At 35.1% G+C, this 10,281-nt stretch overlaps 3 protein-coding genes across 4 annotated transcripts; 2 read left to right on the forward strand and 1 right to left on the reverse strand.

Annotated features, from left to right (window-relative positions):
- The first annotated feature begins 435 nt into the window (after window positions 1-435).
- On the forward strand, window positions 436-2,374 carry LOC106293354 (NEP1-interacting protein-like 2). 2 transcript variants are annotated; one of them, XM_013729021.1, is made up of 5 exons: window positions 436-633; window positions 1,395-1,549; window positions 1,644-1,730; window positions 1,907-2,068; window positions 2,175-2,374. In XM_013729021.1, the coding sequence occupies exons 1-5, from the start codon at window positions 498-500 to the stop codon at window positions 2,298-2,300; spliced, it is 666 nt and encodes a 221-aa protein (XP_013584475.1). In that variant the 5' UTR covers window positions 436-497; the 3' UTR covers window positions 2,301-2,374. The 2 variants fall into 2 exon arrangements, with proteins under 2 accessions (XP_013584475.1, XP_013584476.1); XM_013729022.1 differs by having other exon boundaries at window positions 1,907-2,027; window positions 2,175-2,264.
- Window positions 2,375-2,822: 448 nt separating this feature from the next.
- Window positions 2,823-4,738, forward strand: LOC106343493 (reactive Intermediate Deaminase A, chloroplastic). Its single transcript, XM_013782722.1, has 6 exons — window positions 2,823-3,111; window positions 3,409-3,524; window positions 3,633-3,677; window positions 4,070-4,143; window positions 4,217-4,266; window positions 4,362-4,738. Exons 1-6 carry the CDS (start codon window positions 2,925-2,927, stop codon window positions 4,454-4,456), a joined length of 567 nt encoding a protein of 188 aa, XP_013638176.1. The 5' UTR covers window positions 2,823-2,924; the 3' UTR covers window positions 4,457-4,738.
- A 477-nt stretch (window positions 4,739-5,215) lies between these two features.
- LOC106343470 lies at window positions 5,216-7,391 on the reverse strand. The gene is made up of 6 exons (XM_013782692.1): window positions 7,228-7,391; window positions 6,798-7,095; window positions 6,546-6,712; window positions 6,170-6,452; window positions 5,648-5,814; window positions 5,216-5,555 (listed from the first exon to the last, which is right to left on the reverse strand). Exons 1-6 carry the CDS (start codon window positions 7,349-7,351, stop codon window positions 5,383-5,385), a joined length of 1,212 nt encoding a protein of 403 aa, XP_013638146.1. The 5' UTR covers window positions 7,352-7,391; the 3' UTR covers window positions 5,216-5,382.
- Between the last annotated feature and the right edge of the window lie 2,890 nt (window positions 7,392-10,281).

The following is a 10,281-nucleotide window of genomic DNA, read 5'->3' on the forward strand; positions in this document are numbered from 1 at the left end:
ACATACATTGTCATGTGTGTAAGCTTCGTTTGCAAAATACAATATATATTTTTTGGTAATAAAAATATACAATAATTAAAATACAATAATTTTGTATGTACGAAGTTACACAAATTATATAAGTTTAATTTTTTTGCATTTTACTCACTATTTTCTGTAAAACAAAATTGTATATATATCACCCCGAGTATGACAAGCTTATCCCATACCTTCCCATTCATTTTTCAAAGGCTGCATTAAATTCTCCATTTAATTCTCTTATTTAAACTTTAAGACTCTGTGGGCGAATTCATGCATGCACCAATAGATACGCTCTATGCAATGTATGATTATGAGTATGGGTAGGTTAGCTTCTTAAATGCAAATCCTTGTCCTTCCTCCTTTTTTAATCTCTATAAATTGCTCTTCTTCTCACTATCCACTCCACTCTCACCCCATAAAGTTTATGGCATAAACTAGTTCACATAAAATAAAAATAAATAAAAAGTTAGTTCTTCATGTGCATTGCTCAGATGATTCTTCTAAAGTTCACAGACGATGTTCCCTTTTGTATTCTTAGCACGGTTTGCATCATGTTAATTAGAACGATAAAAAGAGCTTTCTTGGGGTTATTCATCCTCATTCTTGCGTCTGGTAATTATACAAGTTATCTTAATTTGATATATTTTAATTCAGCTTATCTTCATTTTATGGTTTGTTATATTTTTGTTCTTCGGCATATATGCCCATTAGTTTAACATACTTATAAAGATAAAACGTAAAAATCATTTCGTTAGGTACATTATAAGGTTACATCTTTTTGCTTAACTACATTATAAGATTTTTTTACTAAACTACATTATAAGATTACTTGCAAAAAAAAATATTAACAGTACTCCTGTGATAAAAGCATTAATAATATCTTCTCAAGCTTTCTAGAGCGTTCAATCGTAAAGCATTTTTTTTTCTTTCCAGACACCATCTGAAAGTCGGCATTTTTGTTTTCATTTCCGTCGCTTTAAAGTTTTCACCTAAATGACTTGTTGTCGAGGCAGAGAAGACAACCTATTTGAAATTTGATTTACTAAGATTTCAGTTGACAGAAAAATAAACAAACACCAGAATGTACAGTACAATAAGCTTATTAATTCATAGTGTACATAAGATGGTGGGGGTCCAAATTTGGTGTGATATGGCCACAGCCACTATGTATTCATGCCTACCTTAATTGAATTCAATAAGTTATCTCCTCTATGGATTCCCTACATCTTAAATTCTATACATTCTTTTACAAAAGACACTTTCCTTTTACTAGTGTATTGTTTAACATATCACATGGCAAGGTTTTATCCACATTCTTATGTCTGACAATTTTATAAGACCACTAATTGCCACTATTTTTCTTTTTGATGCAGTTAGTGTTGTGGTTGCCGCCATTGCAGGAGCCACGGAAGGTCACACCACAGATATTGGATTTATTCGAGGCGGTTTGCTAGGAGTTGTAGCTGGAGTTATCACCGCGGTCCAACTCTTTGGACTAATGCTACATGGTGATCAGTCTTTGTCCAAGGTTATTGTCATTCTATATATAACCAATTAAAAGCTAATCAATCATATGCTTTGGTAACACTAGTTTGGTGACAATAATAAGAAAATCTGAGCAGGTTAATGCTTTAATGAGGAGAATAATGAATGGGAAAGCCATCATGGGATTGGTTAGACCAGCTGTGCTCAAAGCATATCAATGGCAAGTAAGTAGTCCATTTTCTATAACATTTTAGTTTTAATTTCCGCTGTGAAACTTGACCATGTCTAATATAATAGTTTGTACTAGTTCATTGTGTCGCCATCTCAATTTAATTCCAAGAAAGTTGAGTTTTTTTTTATTTTTAAAAACAAGATTAAAAGATCAAAACAACTATTGCAGATAATGGGACTGGACACAAGTTATTTGGAGATATCAGACATGTACCACTATGACCAAGAACCAAAAGTGTTATCGGTGAACTCTATCAAGGACATCCCCACGTTTTACTTCAGTTGTTCAGGTGATCATCAAACAACTTCGAGTTGTTCGATTTGCTTACAGGTAGTGATTTGTAACCAAAATCATTTACAAATGAGGACGTACGTTATTAAATGTAATCATATTGCCATCATCATATACGTACTTATATTAATTGATTGGTGCATAGGATTGGGAAGAAGGACAAGTGGGAAGAAAGCTAGAGAGATGTGGCCACACGTTTCATATGAAATGCATAGATGAGTGGTTCCTTAGGCAAGTCAGTTGCCCCATTTGTAGAGACCATCTTGCATAACATTTTTACATAATTAAATATGTATTTTCCTAAGCAATTCCATGTAAAAATATGCTAAAACATTTCTCACATCATTCCACTTAGCTTGGACCTTAGTCAAGACAATTTACATGATAATCTAGTAACATGCGATACTGCTATTCCTTAATATTAATCAGAAAATTTGTAAATTCAGATCCGACAATTTAGTGGTCTAATCCAACTCGATAATACCAAATGCGTTCGTGTCAGAGTTAACATGCCAAATGAACAAAAATTCCATGTAAGATGTTTTTTAAAAATTGGAAGTAAATAACACATTATGGATAAACTCATGGGGAAAGATAGATATGGGCTTCATAGTCTAGTGGGTTCAAACTCCATAATTTAAAAAATTATTATCCAGTTGTATTAATAAAAAGCCTTATTATTATTCTCACTTGCTCAGTAATACGTGTACCTAACTAAGGGTAAAGTCGGAAATGTAAAAAAATGTTTTGGGTAGACAAAAGGACCAGGAGGAGCACGAGTATCATCTGCTTAAAATCCCCATCGCTTCGGACATTATTAGCTTAAAGTCTCCTCCTCCTTCACCTACCATTCTCTTGTACCTCTTGACAGAGAGAGAGAGAGAGAGAGAGTGAAATGACTTGGTCCGTCTTCAGATCCATAAACTCTCCAACTCTCGACCTCTCCGCCGCCCTTCGCTCCACTCGCTCTCCATTGTTCGCCGCCGGTGCAGGCTGCGCAACACTCGCTGGTGTTTCTCTCTTCCGAATGTCTTCGAGATCTCCTCCTTTCGCTTCTCTCAGTGTCTCAGCTTCCGCTTCTGGTATATCTATCTCTCTTCTCTTCTCTCCGATTGGCTTGAAAGTTTCCAATTATTGGTGGCATTTGCTAAAGTTTTGATTTTTGATGATTGCCCCGATCGAAAGTTTTGATTTTGATATCGATTATGCTGAACTCATCTGTTTATTAGGATTGGGTCTTAAAGCTTTTCAGTGTTTTAGTTTTTTTTATTTATTTTTAAGTTTGGTAAGTATAGACAGTGTGTGATGTTGTGTGTGGGGTTTTTAGGAGGATAATGAGAGTTATTGACAGTGCTGAATTTTGTAAAAAAAAAATGCAGAGAAGAAGGAAGTTGTGGCGACAGAGAAAGCACCAGCTGCTTTGGGACCATACTCTCAGGCCATCAAAGCCAACAATCTCGTTTTCGTTTCCGGTGTTCTTGGTCTTATACCTGAGGTCTGTTTCACGGCTTTGAATTATATTTACCTGCAAAATGAAAATTAACCAATACTATGGGTTCTAAGTTCTCTTTTTTTTTTTTTTTTGTTTCTGTGTGTGTACTAGACTGGAAAGTTTGTTTCGGACAACGTTGAAGATCAGACTGAGCAGGTGAAGTTGCTTCTAAACTGTCATCATTGTCTTTACAAAGATTGCTTTTGTTTACACTAATTTTTTTTTGTGTTTGGGTGATCTATCCAGAGTAAAAGGAGATGTTAGGTTGTTTTAGATGTTTTTTGTTTGACAAATTGAAGTGTGAAAATATGAATGAAAAGTAACTAGTGTGCCTAACTGAAGCTTAGTTTAATCTTTACCTTCGCCACACTGGAAGAAGCCTCTGGAACTTGTGAGCTTGTTTACTTTTGAACTGTTTCATTTGGTATATTTTAGTCTTCAGATTCACTTTTAGTGTGTACCTGTAGCGAGGTTTGAGTTTCTCTGTTTTCCTCTCCTGATATTGTCTGATTGCTTCTATTATTTGGTTTTTATTTGGAATATCGAAGATACTCAAGAACATGGGGGAGATACTGAAAGCTAGTGGTGTTGATTACTCCTCCGTGGTGAAGACAACGATCATGTACGTTCTACTCAACAGAATCATGAGTGTTGAATCTAAAACAAAACTTATCTCTTTGGTTTCTCTTGTACAGGCTTGCTGACTTGGGTGACTTCAAGAAGGTGAACGAGATTTACGCCAAATGTGAGTTCATTCATAAGATTCATTAGTGTTCTTAAAACGGCATTATATAACTGGTGGGAAGCATTTTGAACCATTTTACCTTTTTTCTGGTGCAGACTTCCCTGCTCCTTCTCCAGCACGATCCACGTACCAAGTCGCAGCTTTGCCACTTAACGCCAAGATCGAGATTGAGTGTATTGCTACACTCTAGAACTCCATCAAATCTCCAGGAAGGGTTTTAGATTCGGAAATTGTGAGAACAAATAAGAGGAAACCATGGTTTTGGGGGCTTTATCGTATCAACCATTAGGTTGGTTGCAAAACCCTAAACCCCCCTACTACCTTTAATCAAGAATAAGTGATTGATTTTAAGTGTTTTATTTTAGGACTTTCCTGTGCTGTTGACTTAATAAGTATTGAGTACAATATTTGTCAGATTATCATCGACTTTGGTTCCATCTGATGTTGGAATTCGAAGTTTTATTAGTTTCAACATCTCGTAATTTTTTTTAAAAAAATTTGTGATAAATAAAAATGAAAATGTCTCCTGAGCAAAGCGAACAAACAGACAGAAGATGAAACGTCTCTCCCACGTCAAACATAGAAAGATTGTAATACTGTTGAGAAGCCTTTAGATAATATTATTAGATTCTCCAATAAGAGAAATCATTCAGATTTTGTAGAATCAGATTCGATTTGTTGTCGCCATTGCTATGTATATTTTGTAACGATCTTTGCTTGAACACAAGTAATTTTTTTTAAAAATAGTGCTTTTCCATTTTGTTGCTATTTTTTCTTCAGTCAAAGAATTGCAAGGAGCATTTGAATTCCAATATTAATATAACTTTAGTTCCAATTTTCGGCGTGCTTCGTATTTTAAGTTGCGGTAAACTCCTTGGTGCATAAAGAAAAGAGATGATGTTTTTGATAGATTGAGAATATACACGTTCATTTATTGAAACGCATACACTGACTTATTAATACAAACTCATTTATTGAAACGCATACACTGACTTTTTATCACGAGTATTATTCTTTTGAATATTAATTGACTTATTATTACTTAGGTGGGTGGTTGATAACAAAGCAAGCACATGTAGTTGCAGGTCCGTACGTGGTTAGAGACACTCTTAAGTCTTAACTAGGAAAGTACTTGGTTGTAGAAACAGCTTCAATCACGACTTGAACAGTCAACTTATCATCAACAAGGAACCCCTTTGATGAATCTCTGAAATCGGAGAGAGTGACAAATTCACTAGAACCCCAACCATATGCACGTCCAGTTTCCCGATGACTGAACCAATTGTCAACTACCAAAATATCACATAAAAAAGCACTGATTAGTAGTCCATAGCTATTAATATGTGTAGATATATATAAATATAATCATCTGCTTAATTACTTTGCCTTTCGACGTTTCTGAATTTGAATTTGTTAAGAACTCGAAGCTTGGCTCGAACATAAATTCTCTCATAGGGTCTGAGTTCCTCGTTAGGATTAACTATAAGATACATGGACAAAGCTTTTCCCTTTCCCTTGTCACGACCACTTGGATTCACTTGTATATTCCTTATTACAGAAGAATACTTGTTATACTATATGTCGAGGATAAACGCGAATTAATCACATAGAAAACAAAGAAATTAATAGAGAAAAACACATTAAAGCGAATACTTGTTTTAAAGTTTGTATATTGATCATGTGAAATAATAATTTTCAATCAATTAGATCCGTATTTACTACTTCAAAATCTGCTATTTCTTTTTTCCATTTTATTTATCAAATACTTTTTCTAATCCTAAAAAAAATACCATACTTGTGCATTGAGATTTAAGTCGCATTTCGAGAATCAACACTATATACTATATCACTATACTTCAACTAATTCAAAAGAGCATTTATTTTGAAATAATGCCAAACTCACCAACGTCTTCCTCCAATGGAGAACACATCAGAGAAGTAAGTATCTCCGAGCAACGTGGAGAACTTCAGAAGTCTCCAGGTGAATGTCGGGGTTTTGAAATTGTTAGCAACAGTGAAAAGTTCTGATGTTTGAAAGACAGTGGGAATGGTCACATCAACACCAAACTCGCAGTGATCTCCATCGTAGAGGTATCCATTATAGGGACTTTTAAATGTATAACCAGGGAGAACCTGAGAGAACCCCCACATCGTTTTGAAGATATTATATCTCCATACATCGGTATCTTCAGTAACAAAAAACATAATTTTGATACATATTAGCGCACATAATAGCATCTTTCTTGTTAAATTAACAAAAAAATTATTAGTAAAAAAACCTTGGATGGTAAAGTACTTCTTCTCTTTCTTGTTGAAGACGTAAAACCTGAGATCAACGTAAACTTCTTCATGTGGAGCGAGAGTGGAGTTGTCTATGGCTGCGTAAAGTGAGAGGTACCCTGAACCTTTATCATTCTTGTTCCCGTTCGGGTACACAACAAGTGTCCTGTTTTGGTTTTTGAGATGGTTTTAAGTATATATAATTTAGTTTTGAGTGAATAATTAAAGATCATACAGCAAAAAGTATATACCAGTTATAGCCAGCGGCCGAGAAAGGACGAGATACATATCTCTCTGAGTATTTTGACTTAAGTAGGGTGTTGAACGACTCCATCTTTAGAGAGTAAGAAGATGGAGGACGACTTCTGAGACCCTTCACTACTGCGTTTGAAGCTGAGACTTTATAGTCACGTGAGGAGATCTCTTGGTCATGATTATGTAAGTAATGCTCTTCTCCCTGGACTGGATCTGGTTCATCTCCATCTTGAACATGTTTAGGCAAGTAATGAGCTTCTCCCTGGATTGGGTCTGGTCCATCTCCATCCTCAACTGTTTTGAGACAGAAATGTGTCGCAATGTTTTAAAATACAGTCTAAAAGACTCAAACACACACAAACTATAAGATATAAATAGATTTTTCTTCAATATTGGATAAATCTAAGAGAAAAGGAGTTTGCTTACGTTGCAAGTTTGTGTTGAAGTCATCAGTGACTTGCCGTATGAAGGAACTTGAAGAGCCAGACGTGATGAAGAGACAAAACAAGAGAAATACAGCAGAAACGGTCTTTGTGTAGTGACTCTTCATTTTTTTATGTTTTATTTGTGAATGAAGTGCATAGAGCAGAGATTAGTGAGACTTATATAGTTAGAGTGAGATGCTTTAGATTGCGTAGGAAGACTCCAGATTATTATGAAATTGTTGCATGACAGTAATGTTGATTCTTTATTCTTAATACCTAACTGTTGTGTTTGTTGCCTCGTGTTTGTAATGTAAAACTAAAAGTTGAAGCATCTTTGTTTGGTTGATAATAAGGTGGTGGTGGTTACATTTATCATGGGAATATTTCAAAGTACCTCTCAAAGTATATGTCTTTTTCTTCAGGTTTATCCTTTCCATCTATGGAAACAATGCAAAACAACCAACCATAGCTATCGGAGAAGATGACTACAATGACAAAATATCAGGCTTTAGATAGACGACCGGAGACTGGTGTAATTAATGTTAATGCTCACTAGCTCAGGTGGTTATTGTTGCATATTGAGAAGGTTGATTTGTTTTGCCTGCTTGCTTCTACTGTTTTTGAGAATATCAATCATACTACTCAAGATTATGGAGAGAGATGGAAAGCTAGTGGTGCTGACTAGTCCTCCTCATATTCAAACAAACAATATTCAAATCAAGCTGACACAGACTGAAAATAACAGATATATAATTTGGCTCAACTCCTGTCAGGGAACATCCATTCTATAGCTAGCAATATAAAAATCACAGAATGCAAAGATCTTCATCAATCTTATTATTAGGGATTAGAAATTCCACATCATCACAAGATATATGTACCGCACAATACCAAAAAGAGTTTCAACTTTGGTGTCTCTTGAAGTACCCTTCCACTTCTAAAAGTAATATTTTGGGCTTTACTTTTTATCTTCTGACAATATGATTTTTGAGCTTTACTTGAAAAGAAAATTCTGATATAAAGTGTTGTTTCTTTCTGGGACAGACATAACTGAGCATCTAGGTCTGGCAACGTAAAGACCCTCGCGAGTGGATAGGATTTTGGTAGAGAAAAATTCCGCTCGAACAGTTTGGAGTTGGTTCGACCAGAATTAAAAATAAAAAATCGATCCGGTGAATTAATGTCTCGACGGAACTGTCTTGTGGCTGAAATACCTACTTTTGATAGTTCTGGTCGAATTTTAATTATTATGGTCGAGTTTTATTCAAGTTGTAAGGGTTTATATAAAAGCGAGACGAAAATCGATGGACGGTAAACATTTGATCAAGAACTGGCCGGGAATACTTTCAGCCGCTTGCAAATCATGTGCATGTCTTGTGTTGCCTGACTGCTTGCTTCATTTAAATTATCATGTGTACGTCACAAGCTGCATGTGTACATGTTGGATAAGTCAGTCATGTGCAAGTCACAAGCTACTCGCTCCAGCTGCTTGCAGCTTTCTTCATGCGAGGGAAAGGAGAGCTGCTTCGCTGCTGATAGTGATGAAGCTGGTCACCACCTGTCCACTCTTTTCCTTGCTTTGTTATGAGTGAAACCTTCATCTAAAGTAACTCCTTAACCTATAAAATACCTTCTTCTCTCCTCTGGACATCCTGAATCAGTAAGCAAAACCAGAGAAATATTCTGAGAGAAAGAGAAAAAATAATCAGAGAAAAATCAGTGAAAATTCATGGAAAAATTCAGGAAAAAAATCAGGGAAGAGAAGTGACCTTAGGATTGAGTGTTGCTTGATTGAAATTACTTATTATGCTTGATTGATAAGTAAGTCTTTTATATATTTTGAAATGTGAGGTAAACACTTAAGAATTATTATGATTTATTCTTTGAGGTTCATCCCGAGCCTTAGTACTTGTTCTCAAGTACTAATTTATATATGTATATAATTAAGTATGTAAGAATAATTCATGTGAAGTCTTACTGTATACTCACTCTCCCGAAAGTCTCTCATTACCGTGAATTGGTCATGCGATAAGGAACAAGGTCACGGAGACACGATGATGGGTCGCACCCTGGAAGCCGTGTAACTGCATGCAGCGTTAGATGTTCGATCTTGGAATATCTAATGGAGATGATGATTATATTTATTTACCCGCTAGGCTCGGTTAGCCTTGGTGGTTTTCCGGGTTTAGTCTACATATATATATATATTATATGTATGAGTGAATGGCGGGTGTCATGGAGGTGATGTTTAAGATAAGATTCACATCGATGGAATGATAGGTCTTTTATATGTATTTTTATTAGTTATGGAATATATTTCCACTGCATACAAATGGAGTTGATTGTTTGAGATATCTATATATATAAAGTTGGTTTTTTCCCTTCTTATGACATGTGGAAGGGGGGTTTGTTGACATGTGTCCTCATGTTTTTTTTTGTATTTAAATTCTTCTTCTTTTAAATTATTGCAATTTTCTCCATCAATTTCTAATTGTGTATTAGCTAATCCTTCTCACACTTATTGGTCTCTAAAATTCAAGAAATAAATAAAATAATATAAATATATTTTAAATATTTAATTTATTCACACCTAAAAATAGCAAGACTTTTCATCATTTTATTATTTTTACTAATTTTTATTATTTCATTTAAAAATTATATTTATTTCACTATTAGTATCATAAGATAATCAAATTAAGAATAAGAAACTAGACAACCAACACATAAACTAAGAAAGCGGGCCAAAGGGAGAATAATAATCGAAAGGCCAAAGCCACCAAAAAGCAGGAAAATATATGCCTAAAACACCGGAATCACAACCAGTAGCTAAAAAGTAAGAAATACCTCACAGACTAAACAAGAACATACAAGACGGCATGCAACTGAAAAACCACAAAGCTCTGGATATAAGGGACCAAAGCTCCAAGATACTAACTCCGCACACATATACCAAGGAAAACATGGAAAGAAAAGAAACAACTTGAGAGAGGGAGAATGAAAGACAACCACCAAAAAATCAGAGACTAAACTTGAGACCAGAAATAACCTTCCAAGC

The sequence above is a fragment of the Brassica oleracea genome, chromosome C5 (genome assembly GCF_000695525.1).
Source record: "Brassica oleracea var. oleracea cultivar TO1000 chromosome C5, BOL, whole genome shotgun sequence".
NCBI lineage: Eukaryota > Viridiplantae > Streptophyta > Magnoliopsida > Brassicales > Brassicaceae > Brassica > Brassica oleracea.